An 18,513-nucleotide genomic window follows, 5' to 3' on the forward strand; every position below is an offset into this window, starting at 1 on the left:
ACAATATTTTCACGTATAAACTCTGAAAATAGCACATTTTTCATCCATATGTTTTCATAAGGGGTACTCACTGACTATTCAATACAATAGGCCATATTACATTCCATTTTATGATCTTAAGTGACTTATATAAAATGATTATTATCAATACGGTATATTAACAATATTGTTTATTATAAATAAAGAGGGGGCACTAAAAAGGATAGTTACTAAAGACAACGGAACGCATTGATAATAAGGCTATACTCTTTCTACAAACAAATAGCTATTGAGTTGTTTTTTTAAAAAAAGGAGGAAAAAGAAAATGTTTGATTGTATTTATTATTTATTGATGTACATATTACAATACCGTATGTGATGTAAATGTATGAATGATCTCTTGTGCAGAGATTTTTAAGATTACTGAGAAACTTAATATTTATGAAAGAAAATATTTATAGATTTAAAAATCCAAAGGCAAATTACTGAAAAAAATGACAATGCTGTGGGTATCAGTGGCTGAATCTCAATGGAGATACAAAAAAAAAGCGAAAAGCTAAATCAAAACGATAAAGTAAACAGCCAGAAAAGTTAGCAGAGCTTTCGGGCAACACTAGCCCTTCATCAGTGCAAGTGATTTAAAATATATATACAAAAACTTAATAAGAATAGAAAATAAACAGCAATTTAAATTGCAAAGAAAGTGTTTTTATCAAAAGAATTATGTAAAAATTATGTTTTGAAATGGAAATTAAGGTGAGTGAACCTCACAAAAGACGAACAATAATATATAAAACAATATTGTTTGTATTAAACTACGTTTCGATCTTAGGAGTTACAATTCAAGAGGATACTGTGACAGAAAACTATACGTTGACCTCCGAGGAAATTACTACTGGTAGGCCTAAACCTACCGAAGATATGACTACCAGTAGGCCTATCATATCTACAACACTAAATGAATATCCAGGTACGAATGACTCACAACTCATAAGCTAGGCCTATCACAAGTGTATTTCAAAAAGTGTAAATTAATCATGAATTCAACCTTAAAATTAAACAAATCCTCTTCCCGAAAAAAAAAAATTAATTCCCCTTAAAGTGGATCCTTGACAATAAATAGGCCTATGTTTTAACATTACAGGAAACACTGGTATTAAAGGGGAACTCCGAAGGTCTCAACAATTTCGCCATAATAGGAGTACTTAACGTTAAAATTAACGAATACTCTTCCCTGAAAAACAATTTGAATTCTTGACAAAGGAATACAAGATCTTACTCTTGCTGATGTCATGAATTTTTATTAAAACAACTGACATCCCATTGCATTTTACCTAATTCTTTCATTTTTCTTTAAATATCATTATTCTGCGTCTAGCTTTCATTCATTCATTCATCTTTTATTTCGGAAAAAAAAGTAATTCTTCATAGCTCAAGAACAAATTAGTGTCTACATTATTATAATTCTAATGGTTATTTTGTGACGAGGGCCCATAACAAAATAGGTCGAATAAAAACAACTGCCTAGCTACCGTTACGGCCTTCTTCGGCTCTTTCACTATTCGGCCCTTTACCATTTTGCTCTTTCACCATTTTATACGGCTCTTTTACCATTACTTTTGACACTTTTACCATTAATTGTTATTGATCTGTTAATTATAAAGAGAATCAGAAGTAATTTGCAATGTTTGTTTTCAGAATGTTTCCATTTGGAAAATGCAGCCGATTACCGTGGCACGGTAAGTGTTACACAAAGTGGCAGAGCATGTCAGTACTGGACGTCACAGTCTCCTCACGAGCATGGGTATAGCGATGAAACGCATCCAAACACGGGCCTAGGAGACCACAACTATTGTCGCAACCCAGAACCGGATGAACAAACTTGGTGTTATACAACAGATCCAGACGTTAGGTGGGAGTGGTGTGATGTTGGACAACCAAATGTAAACTGTGCTAGTAAGTTGAATTTTATTTATAATTAAAGCAACCATAGTACAAGGTATTTTAAAAAAAACGTCTAGCTAATTTTACATCTTTGACAGAATCAGAAAACAAATCAAGCGATTCTATCTGTATACAAAAGGATACTGTATCGTATTTTTTATTTAAATGTTTCTTGTAGTTCAATCTATATCATCAATCATAGAACTACACATGCTAACAAAAACACTCAATCAGCCTAAGATTAAACTTTGTGTAGGTTATATAATTTATTTTAACATTCCTAATCCTAGTTTACAGTATACATAATTTCTTCCATTTGCATATATATATATATACTCATAACATTAATCAGATTAAAGCTCTGTCTACACTATCAAACTAGTTTGACAAAAAAAAAGTGTGATGTAAGTAAGTAATATTTATCAGTACAATTTATAAAACAGCATAAAATATGAATAAAAATAACTAGAATAATACAACAAATATTTGGAAACATGGAAAGCAGGGGATTACCCTTTAAGCTCAAAGGCTTGTTTCCATAGGGATCCCCAAAGATGTGCCTCCGACTTTAAACTTGCTGGCTATCTAAATATTATAAATAGAGTGAATCAACTGCAACTCAATCATATTTTTAATTTAATGCACAATTTCTCCCCTGTGTATATGCGTGAAAACTTTTTGAAAGTTTCAGAAAGACATCACCATAATACAAGGGGCAGCATACACGATTTTGTAAACATTTATAAAAAATCCAGTTGCATTGCTTCTACTTTTTTTTATAATAAAATAATTCTCTGGAATAGTTTGCCTCCGAATATCAAAGAAATTAATTTAAAGTCCACCTTCAAGCTTCATATAAAGAAAATCCTCAAAGAGCGAATTGACTAATTTAGCCTTTTCTCACTTCCTGCCGTCTGCTGATTAATTGTTTATTTTTCCTTTGTTTTTTCTTTCGGGACCCCTCAGGATACAAACCTCCGGGTTTAGAGGGTTATCCTTTGCTCCTACTCGTTGTATGTTGTTGTCTTTGTTCTGATTTTGTTGTTTGTTAAGTCTGCGACTTTTGATGTATATATATATATATATATTTCTGTACCTCTGTTATTTTTATATGAGCAAGAAATAAAAACAAACAAACAAACCTAAATATGGTAGTGATATGCTTAAATATGGTAGTGATATGCTTAAATATGGTAGTGATATGACATCATTATGTCTGTATATGGGAACATCACAATTTTGTGTTACATCAAGTTTGATAGTGTAGACAGAGCTTTAGTATCACTAATCTATATTCTTTCAGGCTGTAGTGAGACGTTTAATGGAACTGAGGGCCGAATTACGTCCCCCTCTTATCCAGCAAATTACGAAAACGACCAACAATGTGAATGGACAATACATGTAAGTTTATAAATATGATAACAAATGGTCGTCTGGTTTTGTCACCTTTTTATATATTTTGAATATTGAATTTTTATTTAATATTGTTAAGAGCCTGTATTAAAAGGTTACACGCAATCTGGCCATTGGCCATAAGTTGTAAACTCTGTCTACACTATCAAATTAGTTTTGTTTTTTTGGTGTCACAAAAGTGACAAAGGTTATGTAGTGGCTTAACGTTGCTATATTGGTAATTGCTAATAGATGCAGATTAAAAATGTTACTAATTCTGTCATTATTTTGACCAATAGGTGCCAGATGCGTATGTTGTACAGATAGCCTTTGTATTTTTTGACGTTGAGTTTCACGCGCGTTGTACATATGACTATCTTGATGTTTATACAGAGGGGATTAACGACGAACAATACGATTATAGGTAAATAACATGAATCATATTACATTTCTACAAATTGTCATTTATTAGTGCTTATTACTGCCTAGTGTGGGTTCCAGACGGAGTTTTGACTTAATATTAGTAAAAAGATAAATATTTTGGCACATATGGCGTTTTATACGTGTACTACTTTTCAGGAAAAAAAATCGAAGCGTTGACTGATAAACTAAGACAATAATACAGACTTGGGGCAAGTGTAATTACTGCTGTAAAAATATAGTTACTGAACTTTCGATATTTTAAATTGAATACTGTTCGATGGATTTGAATAACTATGCTGGTATCATGAGCTATTTATTATATAGATTTAACAGTTAATTAAAACTATGAAACCTAGATATATACTGCAGCATTAAAAAAATGTGTATACGTATAAACTCTCTCATATTTTTTTTAATAATAAAAAATCAATTCGTATAATTTTATCGATTAATATAGTCATAATCAGTTTTTTTTCTCAACTTACAGGTTCTGTGGTACTACTGCCTCGCCAGTAATTTCAGAAGGGTCTACACTTGTATTAATTTTTACATCTGACAATATTTACAATAACAAAGGTTTCGATATTAGATGGAAAGCTATCAAATTGGGTAATTTTGTTTTATTCATCTATTTAAAATAATACTACAGCGGTGGATTATTATTATAAATAAAGTCTCATATGAGGCTTAGGGAGGGGAGTTGAAAGAGGCGTGAGTTACAACCACCCTGACACTAGGTCAGGATTGAATCTCGGATGGAAGGCAAGCATATTAACCACCACCGCTCCATGAATTGAATTTGTAGGCCTACTTTCCAAATAGACATTTATCGCCTATGTTTTCCAAGTAAAGATGTCTTACTTATGGAGGCCTACAGTAGACACATACTATATATGGGGACCCTTTGCAGTAAAAAGAATGAATGACGATAAATATTTTTTTAACACTACAGGGAACACCCTTATTAAAGAAGTACTCCGATGGTCCCAAAAAGTTCCTTTTTTAATAGAAGTGCTAACTGTATATCGTTAAATTCAGCAATACACTTTTAGACTTCGTCTATTTCTGTCTACACTATCAAACTTTAATGTGTCAAAAAATGTGATATTATATGGACACGATGATGCTGCGACAGAGCTTTAGGAACAGTAAAATCGTATTTTATAACCACACGCGTCGTCCACGAATCTTCGTCACCCACTGGTGAAATCATACCTACCTATTATATTTCATTACCAGCATCGATTTTTTTAATGGGAAGCATAGGTATATTTTGACGACTCTTTAGATGAATATCAATATCTAATACTGTATACAGTCAAATGCATACATAATTGTAAAGTAGTCTCTGATTATTATTATTAACGATATAATTAAAACACCACGTGTAATGGCAATTACACACACAACAAAGCGATATAACCATTAGTTAAGTGTTCTCTAAATTATGCCTGCGATTGTGTAGTGATTATTTTGTAACAGTCAAATAGTGACACACAATTGTTAAGTAAACTATAATTATAATTAACAACGAAGAGCAACGAAATGTCTGAAATTACAGACACAGTGTAAACGTTACGTACACAATTGCCTAATAATTGCCTAAGTACAATTTGTTTCTATTTGCACGGACGGGTTTGCGCGTTTGCTCTTTCATCGTGCAAATAGCCGTCATATGCGTAACTGCTTAGTTAGAAATAGTGCAATTATCCCTATTTTCTTTATCACTTAACTTTCTTCTTTAGGACTACTTTCCAAGTTCAAGCCAACGAAACAAAGTAGTGCTTATGCTGATGCACATCCGTATGGCTCAGAGTTGGCTGTTGATGGACATTATAGCTCGAGATTTGAAGACGGTTTCTGTTGTCACACAGGCAAGATAGTCTTTAGCAGCATCAATTTTCATATAAAAACATGAATATTTAAATCTAGGCAGGGCCGTAGTCAGCCTGAGGCAGATGAGGCGCTTGTCTTGTCTAAAATTTTTGAATGTTCACCACCCACCCCAATTCCCCAGCACAGATCGTCATATTTTCTATAGGCCTAAACAATATTTAAAGCACCATTTTCTCGTCTGTTTTTAACCTCTCGCTACGGCCTTGTCTAGGCCCTACAAACAATAACTGTTGGTGAGATATTGGCAATGAATAATTAGCATTATTCATGATATACAGTATTGTATATATAATGATAATACTGGTTTGAACATTTTTCCCTAAGGTGGAAATGCTTATCTCATTATGTTCAATTTTACTGCTAAAGGTATAGACCTACATTTTGTGATCGATTGATTAATATTGCTGAAGAAGAAAACATAATTTGATCCGACAAAAGTAGTGTTTTTCACCAAATACATTTTAGTATAATCACTAATAAAGTACATTATTTTATATATAGATAAAGATTTTGAACCATGGTGGAGAGTTGATTTGGAGAAAGCATTCGCCATCCGATTTGTAGATATTATCAATCGCAATTCCCACAGTAAGAATTTATACAATATTATCTATACATTAAAATGATATTAATTTACCAATTTGTGACAATAAATTTGAACTGGTGCTTCCATATAATTGGTGAAAAAATTTAACGTTAAATATCAAATTAATAACTTAGATTAAAGATTCATTGTTGTAACTAGGCCTACCATACACCCATTTCCTCCTGCATCACATATGAAGTCTTTGTTGAGTTTCGTTTAACGACTTTTTTTGTGCTTTTAGCTGATCGTCTAGTTAATACTGAGGTCCATGTCGGTATGAATCCAAATCCCTTCAACGTGAATCCACAATGCGGCGCGGCATTTACGAACGCCGTGGCGGCAAACATGTTCATCAGAGTAGAGTGCGGTGAATTATTACACGGCCGTTATGTGTCCATTTATATTCCTGGCGTATCTCAATATCTAACGTTATGCGAGGTGCAAGTATACGGCTTAGGTACGTAGCTCTCTTTTTGGTTTAAAGTACAACTTTGTAATAAAGCGGAAATGGTGTTTGATGATTTAGGCAATATTGATGACGTAAATAAAGAAGTGAATTCCAATGCGCATTTAATGTAGGCCTATACTGTAATTAACAAAACGGATACAGTTAATATTAATAATTTAATATCTAGAACAATATTAAATGAATATAGTATGAATTTTATTAATGGTATAATGCTTAACGACCAGGTGCGGGCAAAACATTTCTATTGATCATATATTCCAATAATCACCAGACATGTTATTACATTAGGTTAAACTAACTAACTACTGAAAAAATGTCTTCCTGGTTTTTATAGCAGAATTTTGATAATATAATGTTGTATTTGACCATTTTAAGGGAAATTTTTCGTCTTGATTTCTATTACAAATTTTCGATTTATGTACAATTAACCAGATATAAATTTAAAATAGTGTGTAAATTTAAAGATAATACGCATTGCATAAGATGCTTGGTTCCCACTCGGAGGCCACGCAACTGACGTAAGCGCACAGCAATTAATTTGACCAATCACGACGCGATGGATCATCCGAACTGTCGCTTGTGATTTGTCAACTCACTTGCGTTGTACCTACGTCGTTGGGCTACGTCCAAAAATTGGAACAAGGCATTTATGAAGAATTTTCATTGTCAGATACTTGTCTGGTAGGCCTAATACTTGGCTGATTAAAGGAAAAAATGATGGTCTTTTCACCACTTTTCTTTCTGTTATTATTCAAGATTGATATGCATTTTAATAATTAGATATTGACAATTTGCCAAGTGGAATTGAGGTTGAGGATAATGAATGCAGTTTCTCACCAGGACCTTGTGATGATCCATCAATTAATTGCACGATTCTTAACGCTGATTGGCCATCGTGTCGTGAGTATATATTTCAGTTAATTTCTTATTGACTTGTGCAAGTTAAATTGTATTAAATTTAAATCCTCATCTATTTCTATTTTACATATTTCATTTATGATTTAAATTATGCGTGTCATGGCCTACTTTTTTTAGTGAGACATCGCCATATAATTTAATTATGTTGTTTTTGCTCCACTAAAAATTCAATACATTAAATTAAAGCCTAGCTACTGCATGACGCAAGCAAGTTTATAACCAACATGTCAATAAAACAAATGCTGGTCACTGTAATTGTATAAAATTTCCCCAATGTTTTCTTATGTTCTTTCTTCTGTTTTTTTAGGGTATGTATATTAGTTAACTTTTAATTGTTTTCTTCTAGTTTGTATTATCCTTCACGTGTTCACACACTGAATACACACAACATACACCCATACACACACACACGCACACATTAAATTACACACAACATACACCCATATACACACACACGCACACATTAAATTTGACCTTTTATTTCCATTCTATATCCGACTTCTGAAATAAATAATAAAATAATATTGCAGTATCCATATCAGTCTATCTTGTAACCCTGGGTTATTATTCTTTGATTGTTTTTAGGGTGGGTTACTATTAGAAGGGGTTACTGTAGTGGGTTACTATTACTAATCTTAAATTAGGCACCTGAAAATAGTAACCCACTCCAACTTTTCCGGTCAGCAACTCATAGTAAAATAATAAAACAGTACAAATAACTAAATTTGTTTGAACTCTAACTTTATTTTATAATCTTAAAAACACTAAATCCTCCCCACTCCCGAGATCAACATGCATTATCTCCTTTTTTTTTTCAAAATACGGCTGCATCATAAACGACCAGTCTTCATAAATGTCGTTTTGTCAATAGTTTTTGTGACCCTAATATTAACCCCTATGGGTTACTATTAGATTAGTGGGTTATTATTATAGATTAACTTATAAGGGGGTTACTATTAGAGTGTGGGTTACTATTAGAAGATTTACGATATAGTAACTTTTTGGTTATATATATTGTACAGTTTAAGTATTATGTATTTCCATACAGATTTAATTAATTAATTAGTTTACATATTGTTTTGATGTTATGTATTAGTTAAAACTTTGTGGCTTATGTTATTTGTAATTTTGTCTGTAAATTAGATGCACCATTAACTGATAAATGTGTGCCACCGATATAAAGGTCATTCCTATGAATAAATAAAAATTAATAAAACTCATGAAATTTATCTCTTGAAATTAACACAGTTTGTGGTGTGATATGATATGAATAACTATTAAATAACAATAATCCGTCTATTTTATTATTGTTATTTAGTTCATAGTGTGAGAGGTTTTTGAAATTGCTTTTTAACAACTAGGCCTATAATTTCTTGTTCAATTAAATACATATTCGATATTTTATTGTCCATAATGTTTATATTTATTTTGAATTTTTCAATTTTATAGCTATTTGTTGCCATAAAGAAATATTGATTTTTAGGCATTTTGACACTCACGTCTCTATAATACCGTAAAGAAATTGATACTGTTTTTTTCTTACTGTTAAGCTAATCTATTCTATGTTATTAGAGTGTGACGAAACTATGTTCAAATGCAATAATGGTCGCTGTGTTCCAATGATGTACCGATGCAATATGTACGACAATTGTGGCGACTCAACTGATGAATATTCATGCGGTAAATTTGTTATTTTATTTTGATAATTGTAATGTTTATTATTTTTCATTAGGTTATAAATATGAATTACAATATTATAACTATTGATAGTAATCACCTTAAATGTTTAATAATTGCTGTAATTATGAATATTGTAGTATGGATCTACTCTATCAAAAATGTATTAAAATGATGTAAATTGTATATTTTCCGTCCAGCACTGCAGACGCCAATATGATCGATAGATAATTAATATTTAAATATAATACAAGAATATAACAAATTACAATAACAATCATAACATACATAAATTATTTATTTGTCCAAAAAACATAACAAAATTCAATCAAATAATAAAAAATGGCTTGTTACGAAAAGTAGAGAGGGCCAATATAAATACAATTAAATTTATCACAAGGGATGATTAGCTGGGAATCACGCGAATCGTAAGCGTCAGCTTATACGCATACGTATAGAGGGATTTGGAAGATTAAAAAACATGCGTATAAGTTGACGCTTTTGATTCGCGCGAACAAATTCGGCTAGAAATAATGTAGGTGCAGTATTAGCCATATAATGTAGAGCGGTTACTTGTTAAAAGGTTAGTGGTACTGTAATTACCGAATTTCCTTCAGTTATACGACACTGAAACAAAATCAATACCAGTATTCATCCTTAAAAGTGTATTGTCCCCCTGAAAAAAATAATTTCTTCAAAAAAATGTTGTTGAATATTCTATTTTAATGTAACTTAATAGTTATCCATTTTGATCAAAAATTGGATCGAAAAAAAATGTATTTACCTGAAAAAAATGTAATTTAAAGCAAAAAAATTGTGAAATTTGGTTGAATTTAAAGATGTATTGTTGTCCCCCTGAAAAAAAAATTGTTACAATTTTTGTTGTTGAATATACCATTTTAATTAATCTTTATTTTTCATGTTTTTGGGGGACAATACATCTTTAACCATTTATTTGTCATTTTATAAGTGAAAAATTTTTTTTCCGTTTTTTAGTTGCGAGGAAGCGACTCTATAGTTCACTATGTCGGTCGGTCGGTCTGTCGGTCTGTCGGTCTGTCTGTCGGTCCGGTATCACTATGCGTTTTATCGCTTTCTGAACTTATCTTGATATCAGTTTAATCTAGCTAAGTCAATTTTTCACAGTATATTCCTTATGGCCATGAATCGATGTGGTTATGTTTTCACGGTGCGCAATAAAAAATTACGCGGTCTACGCACGATTTAACGAAATCACGTTTGTAATCATATCTTCACAACCATGAATCACAATTAAATAAAATTTGGTACTCATAAATTTCAGGGCATAAATCATCATATGGCAATACAATTACGTGCGTAGCGCATGTAACGCATGCGTACTCGCGCTTAAAATTTTCACAATTTATTTTCGATGAAATAAGAGTACGTTTCAGGCAATTTTAAGCGTTTACAAAATTGCCATGAGTCACAAAGCCACAAAGTTACGTGCGCACGCGCATTTAAAATTTTAAAATGCGCAAAATTCATTTTTAATCAACTTTCTACGCGTTTCTTGTCATTTTGAGCATGTTTTTGCAGCCTTTTCTAATAATTTTACCATCTTTTAAACAATTTTGACTTAAAATTACGTCATACGAGCACGTCGAATTGGATAATTTGCGCACGTTTTTGATGAAAAAGTTTAAAAATTCGTCAAAATTATGCTTTTTTAGTCGCGTGGACGCGACTATAGTTCACTATGTCGGTCGGTCTGTCTGTCGGTCTGTCTGTCTGTCGGTCTGTCTGTCGGTCCGGTATCATTGTTTTCTATGGAAGTGATTACCTTTACAAACTACAAAATAACATATTCAAAGTCTGATTTAATTAATCTTCATTTTTCATGTTTTTGGGGGACAATACATCTTTAAGATATATGTCTAAAGTGTGACCATGTACCCAATCATGGTGGTGATGTGTCCAAATATGGTAGTGATATGACGTGTCCATATATGGGCACATCACATTTTTTTGTCACATAAAGTTTGATAGTGTAGACAGCAAGTCAAGAAGATATGCTCATAATGTAGGCCTTATTTCAGAGTGTGAAATGGACTCATCCGTCTGTTTAGAATCAAATGGCACAAGATGTATTGTATCACGGTTTGTCTGTGATGGATTCGATAATTGTGAAGATTCCTCTGACGAGCATTCCTGTAGTAAGTCTTTTCAACCAGGGCACATCTACTCTTGAACCTGATGTTTCCTCAAAGTATAAATTAACAGTAGGCCTAAAACGTAGCATGACGCATGAACTCATTTGAACCGTGTGCTAATTGATCGTGTGATGGTTCTTCTTCTTAGTAAAGTAGGCCTACGATGTCTACAGTTTGAAAACTCTTCCGTTAAAGATCTGATGTCCACCTGAAAAGATAATTCTTAACTAATGTTGCTGAATATGCTATTTTATTGTCACATAATAGTTGGATCGACAAAAAATGTATTTACCTAAAAATTTGTAATTTAAACAAAAAGTAGTCTGCCAGCAATGGTATTTTGTCATTTTATAAGTGAAAACATAATTTGTTCTGTTTTTTCCTACGGAAGTGATTAACCGTATTAAAACTACAAAATAATATAGTCAAAATCTGATTTTATTAACCTTTATTTGTCATGTTTTTGGGGGACAATACATCAAGTGTTAATATTGATTTAATCCTACTTTCATAGTAATATTATTCATTAATAATATTCCAATTATTGTATAGCTTGTGGCAAAGACGATTTTGTGTGTAGCGATGGAAGATGTTTAGCCTCCAGTAAAGTTTGTAATAATTTACCAGAATGTCAAGACGAAGAAGATGAAGGAAATTGTGGTAACAATTATTCTTTGTTTCTATTATTAGAATTTCGTTACTTCATCATAAACACGTCAACAAAACACAAGCCTACCGACATCATAGTGACAACAACAAAATAAATGGTTAAGATCTTTTTGAAATAACCATAATGATGAATATTGTAGATGATTAATATGATAACAAAAGGCCAACTCAAACAGCATCGTACGACGAGGCCCGACGAAACGGCTTTGACTCGTCGGTGCTGTCTGAGTTGAATCCCGACGAGACGAGTAGTCTTGAGATAGCGTCGGGCGTAGTTTTTAGGTATTCGGGAGAACTTTAAACATGTTTAATTTTCTCCCGACGAGACGGTTTGTCGGGCCTCGTCGTACTCGTCTTAGTTCTTTTTAAGATAACAAAAGATGAAAAATAATATACAATAATAAAATAGTGATAAATTGTGTAAGTATATACGTTCAATAAAGACTTTTTTAGGAATGTGCTACATTTTCTCTTTGGTACCGTATCGTACAATCCAAAAGTACCTTTCTTCTGGAACATTTCAACCGAGGAAAATATTCCATCATGTGCTCATTTAAGTATTTGTTTGCTTCAAAGTGTTACATTGCATTACTTGAAAATTGGTATTATTTGCACATTTAGTGACTTGTGACGGCGCTCCAGTCCCGTTTTCCCAGCTCTGCGACGGTAAATACGACTGCACAAACAGAGAGGACGAGCTTAACTGTGGTAAGCAATTGAAGTAGTTTAAGTCTAGAACACATTTTTACATAGTTTAGTAAAGGATATATTAAACATGTTACCACTGTTTTTAGGGATACACAATAGATCGATATAAAAAAGCAACAAGATGGCTGCGTCTAACACGTGATTTACATTGTCTTTTAGCGTATTGTCCAAGTGCTTATGAACAATTTAAAGGAAGTTGTTACCACTTTAAACTGGACGTGGGTTTATCATTCACCGACGCGCAGGATTACTGCAGTGGTAAGGGTGGCTATTTGGTGGTCATTGATTCTGAAGATGAAAATGTATATATTACACAATCTATGGTGGATCTTACTGATAAGGTAATTTTAACGCTCAGTAATACTAACGTACGTATGTTGACGTCACAGGCCCGTTCAAACGTTTTTTTTATTAACCCTGGTATGTTGATTCTTACCCATCAAAGCTAGCGATAACTGCGTTCATGAAACCAACTTGCCCGGGTAAATAACTAAACATGAACAGGCCCTACAAAAGTTATGTGAAAATAAGCCTAAAGATAAATGTATAAACTTCCTGTATATAAACAGGGAGATCTCCCTGATATAAAGGGCTTTGAAATAAAATAATAAATTCAAAGTTAACTATGTTCTTTGAATTTAAATTACAGACATATGTTTGGATTGGAATTAATGATATAGAAGAGGAAGGTATTTGGGTACCTGAAGCTCCCATGTTTACATCGTACACAAGTAAGTTACTATACTACTTATACTTACTTATAAATAAACTTATATACAAAAACACGTGTGCAAGAGATCGTTTAAATTTGGCGGAAACCCGTTAGATGAATAGGATGAATCCATTAGGATAGAGGGGTGCTAAGTTTAGCACTGTGGAGTTTTTTTTCTGTCTGGACTATTTCAGTTGAAGGATCTTATCATTCTAGCCCCTATGTTTAAAAAAACAGATCCCAGCCTTATTGGTCTTGGTATTGGTAATCCATCCTAGTATCCATTTATTATGTCAATATATAACTAATCAACATGAATGAATACATGAATATTACCTACCGTACTTACTTACACTAGAATTACTGAGTTTGTTTTACATTTAGATTGGAATCCAGGACAACCAGACAATTATGTAAATTACGATGGAGAACACTGTGCCCACCTTCAAGTTCAGAATGGTAGAGGTGGATGGAACGACATACCGTGTTCATTCAACTACATGGGAACCGTTTGCGAGTTTCGTAAGTAAAAAAAAAATCAATAATAATTATATTTATATTCTTTATTTTTTTAACAGTGAATCATCGCCACTAACAGGTTGTTCAAAATCTTCATAAAACTACTATAGATAAAAAATTTAATTCATTAAAACAATTACTGCAGTATTTTAATGTTGACTTGTATTCAATAATCAATTCATTCATTTAAATCTATTTAGCTATCATCCTGCATGTTACAATGTCAAAGTGCATTTGTACATCTAAAGCTCTGCCTACACTATCAAACTAGTTTCACAAAAAGTGTGATGTACCCAAATATGGTAGTGAAATGCGCGCCCAAATATGGTAGTGACATAACGCCATCGTGTCCAAAATCACACAAATTTCATAGTGTAGACAGAGCTTAACAATATTTTCTAATTGTTAATAGAACCTGTTAGGTTAGTTGGAGGGGACTCATTGATTGATGGTTTTGTTGAAATATACAATGATGGAAGCTGGGGGACAATCTGCAGTAAGGATTGGGGCACTGTCGAAGCAGATGTTGTCTGCAATCAGCTGAATTTGCCGTATAGTGATCCTCTAAAATGCTGTGATGCCAAAGTTCAACATAACACAGGAAGGCACTACGACCAAGTGTCTTGCACTGGAGAGGAGTCTTCTCTGAGTTACTGCAGTTCAAAAGTTGAGAAAGGAAATTGTCCAAATGATCTGGACGTCTGGGTTAAATGTTCAAACGGTATGTCTGGAAACATTTTCCATGTATAATGTTGTTTAACACCCAAACCTATATAGTTTACTATACCCCTATAACCCCTATTAAGGGGACACCTTCAGGACCTAAATAATTTCCCTCAGAATAAAGTTCCGCAGTATCACGTCACCTCATTATTTTAAAGGGAACGTGTTTCCTTAATCAAGAATGTCCCTGTGCAATAAAGGGCGGTGTCCCTGTATAAGTCGCTATAAGTTCGCGAATGAGTTTTACTTTTAATTACGTGTCATTTCACCAGATGGAGTTCGTTTAGTTGGCGGTTCGACAGTAACTGAAGGATTTGTGGAAGTATTCAAATACGGTGAATGGGGCTCAATATGTGATGCCTACCCTACAAAGTTGGAAGCCACTGTGATCTGCAAGGGCCTAGGCTATAGCGATGCTTCGAACTATACAAACACAGCTTCTGCGAGTTCTGCTGGCACTGGGAAACCTATTAATATTGCTAATCCAGATTGTGTCGGTACCGAAGCGTCTATATTTGACTGCAATCATTCGAATAATGACGATGTGTCGTGTCTTCATGATCAAGACATTTTTGTATTTTGTAGTACAGGTAAGTACTGTAGTATTAAACTTGGTTCCCACTAGACACAACTTAAGCGAGTTGACCAATGACAGGCGACAGTTCTAATATTCAATCGCTTGTGATTGGTCAAATCTCTTACCTTCCTTACGTTGCGCTACGTCGTTGTGTTGCGTCTCTAGTGGGAACCACGCATTAGATATACATAGTAACATTCGGGAGTGTTTAAAAAAGGGCTTACTTAAGTTTTATGAAGTAGTAAAGCTTTGTTCCTACTAGACGAAACGCAAGGACGTAGACACAACGCAAGCGAGTTGACCAATGACAGTTATCAATAAGCGAATAATCAATCGCCTGTGATTGGTCAAACCGCTTGTGATTGCTAACTGTCTATAACTTCGCTTGTCATTGGTTAAAACGCTTGCGTTGCGTTTACGTCCTTGCGTCACGTTCTAGTGGGAACCAAGCTTTACTTTGCGTTACGTCGTTGTGTTGTGCCTACCGCACATAGATACATACGTTTTCATTGTGAACTTCTGGAGTGTTTCACATAGACTTAAGTTTCATACTAATATAAACTGCCAATCATAGTGATTCTGGTCTAACATCATAATAAGGTACTTAAGTATAACTACTTTAAATAATTGGGCAACATGTATGAATAGAATCAATTACTTATTGAAGTGAAATAGAATTGAGGATTACATGGGAAATTAACTGTTATAGTAGATTGTGTATTATTATTGTAGAACGGTAATTTAATGTTGAATTGACCTTGTTTTTCTACGTGTATAATGTTTCCCTATCATCTACCTTATGAATATTGCTTTTATTAATTTGGATAAAACTATCACTGTAAGAGTAGAGAACCTTGACTATATTGTATGTTTACTCCTTTAAGAGCAAAAAAAGATAATTTAATAAGGAATGAAAGTTTCCAATTCGAACAATAAAATAGTGTATTTCATTCTTCAAAGATGTATTGTCCCACAAAAACATGAAAAATTAAGATTAATAAAATCAGACTTTGATTATGCCATATTGTAGTTAAGTTAGGCCTAATCACTTGCATAGAAAAAAAACTTCGATAAAATAATGCTTTAAATTGGACTATTTTGTTTTTTCGTGTAAATATTTTTTTTTTCGATCCAATTTTTTATCAAAGTGAATAACTATTATGTGGAAATGGCAAATTTTAGAGAGACAATATATATTTAAAATGTAGATATAGTCGTGAAGTATTTTCCAATTTTTTTTAACATTATTATAGAATGTACTGAAGAAATAGTTGTGGAGACTAAAAATCTGTCCTTTTCTGATCAAGTAATTTATGCTGACGTCATAATGGAGCCTTGCACTAAACTTGAATGGAACATACAGGGAGAAGATAACTATGTTGATTTGAAAATCACTGAAATGAATACGGAAGGAGGTGATGAACAACAATGCACCAGCTATCTTCTTATCAAAGAAAATAACTCTGAGATCGGACCAGTTTGCAATGACGTCATCCCATTTGTGAGATCCGTATCCAATAACGTTTCGATAACTTTAAGCGCGGGATACAAACGACAGTATCTTCACTTGTTAGTTACCTATATGCCAAATGGTAAGTAGGCCTATAGTTTGTCTGTGCTTCAGTGTCATGTCCCAAAGGGTATACTTAGCCTAAGGTCTATGTTTAGTCACACCGAGTCTCTATCCTCGTCAGAGGCTAGCATGATATTACTCTTCCATCTATAAGTTATTTAGTAATGATTAAAGAGTAAATATTCTGCTTTTGAGAAACAATTCGTTGTCTTTTTACTGTTTATAATTTTAAAGCAATAAAAAATCTTCAATATTTAAATCCCTATGTTATGAAAGAATTAAATTCATTTTCGCAGAATTACCTGGCTGCTACGCAACGACATATGGATCTCGGTTCGATTGTTTGCACCCGTCCGCCATCTTAGCGACATCTAATTACCCCGGAGACTATTCACCCGGCAGCCGTTACACTTGGTACATTAAAATTCCATCAACGTCGAACTTTATTCAGCTTACCTTTATAGATTTCGATATACCAAGTGACGAGTTATGTCAGTCCGATAACCTCATTATATACAATGGTGATATCACTGATGAAGACAAAATTGGAAAGTTTTGTAACTATGAACGGCCGCCGAACGATGTTTTAAGTAGTCGCAACATAATAACGTTGGTGTTTTCCTCGGACGGCTCTGGAAGTGGTCGTGGATTCCAGGCGAAATACACTTCAGAATCCGTTACGACCATTGGCGCCAATTTTAACTCCAGTAAGTAACATACTGTTTGAAACTAATCGGCCAACCAAATTGAGGTAGGCCTATTTGGATAGACTGTACTATAAGTTCAAATGTTCTGTTTGAGATTGTTACGTTTTATATTACTAGCAAAGATGCCGACCCCAGGGTGGTTTTCAAGACAATTTCAATCATTGGTACATTATATTCTATGGATCCGTGCAATGGTATAAATATGTATAACGATCAAACACACAAACACTCTCTATATGCCAAATATATATATAACTTTGAACAAATTATAACTGTGGTCACATTTTTAAACTCATAATTAATCGTATTTCATACAACAATGAAATTTGAGCCGCCTTTTTTATGAACTACAGATACTTGATACGATATGAATATTGTGTTGGTTCCATGTGTATTTATTATACCTACCAGTAATTCTCTAAACTCACGTTCCACAGGTACATGTCGGCCAGAATGGGTACTGTATGACTACGCATGCTATCAACGTTTTTTAAATCCAATAGTATTAACATGGACTGAAGCTATAACAGAATGCGAGCAAATTGGTTCCTATCTTGTGTTCGTTAACAACAAGAAAGAAATGGAGTTTATTCATTATATGCTGATAAACTATTGGCTTTCGGAAGAAAGCGAAACATATATAGGTTCGTTTTGTAAGGGATTTTTTATTGACCTTTGTGAATCCAATGTGCTCGGTTTTTTGCTTATTGATATGTTTACTTCAATTCTTTCTTTCCTAGGAGCATTGCCTAGGCCATTTATTATACGTAGTCCATTGGCCCGAATACATCAATATAAATATTAACAATAAAATAAATTATGTGTGCGCTAAATAATTCTTCCTCTTTTTATAAGCAAAGTAAATGA

At 33.3% G+C, this 18,513-nt stretch overlaps 2 protein-coding genes across 2 annotated transcripts in view; both read left to right on the forward strand.

Annotated features, from left to right (window-relative positions):
- The first annotated feature begins 835 nt into the window (after nucleotides 1–835).
- Nucleotides 836–17,023, forward strand: LOC140042829 (uncharacterized). Its single transcript, XM_072087724.1, has 19 exons — nucleotides 836–949; nucleotides 1,678–1,935; nucleotides 3,227–3,324; nucleotides 3,615–3,739; nucleotides 4,226–4,347; nucleotides 5,484–5,612; nucleotides 6,136–6,222; nucleotides 6,462–6,677; nucleotides 7,470–7,589; nucleotides 9,180–9,287; nucleotides 11,345–11,461; nucleotides 12,011–12,118; nucleotides 12,749–12,835; nucleotides 12,995–13,176; nucleotides 13,485–13,566; nucleotides 13,932–14,069; nucleotides 14,479–14,787; nucleotides 15,062–15,379; nucleotides 16,620–17,023. Exons 1-19 carry the CDS (start codon nucleotides 901–903, stop codon nucleotides 16,964–16,966), a joined length of 3,000 nt encoding a protein of 999 aa, XP_071943825.1. The 5' UTR covers nucleotides 836–900; the 3' UTR covers nucleotides 16,967–17,023.
- A 1,095-nt stretch (nucleotides 17,024–18,118) lies between these two features.
- The window catches only part of LOC140061248 (uncharacterized), a 12,757-nt gene continuing 12,362 nt past the window's right edge, over nucleotides 18,119–18,513 (forward strand). Inside the window, exon 1 of the mRNA XM_072107759.1 lies at nucleotides 18,119–18,290. Coding sequence (XP_071963860.1) covers nucleotides 18,227–18,290 — 64 coding nt within the window. The 5' untranslated portion in view covers nucleotides 18,119–18,226. The remainder of the gene's footprint in view (nucleotides 18,291–18,513) is intronic.

This window comes from Antedon mediterranea, chromosome 1, assembly GCF_964355755.1.
Source record: "Antedon mediterranea chromosome 1, ecAntMedi1.1, whole genome shotgun sequence".
Taxonomy (NCBI): Eukaryota; Metazoa; Echinodermata; class Crinoidea; order Comatulida; family Antedonidae; genus Antedon; species Antedon mediterranea.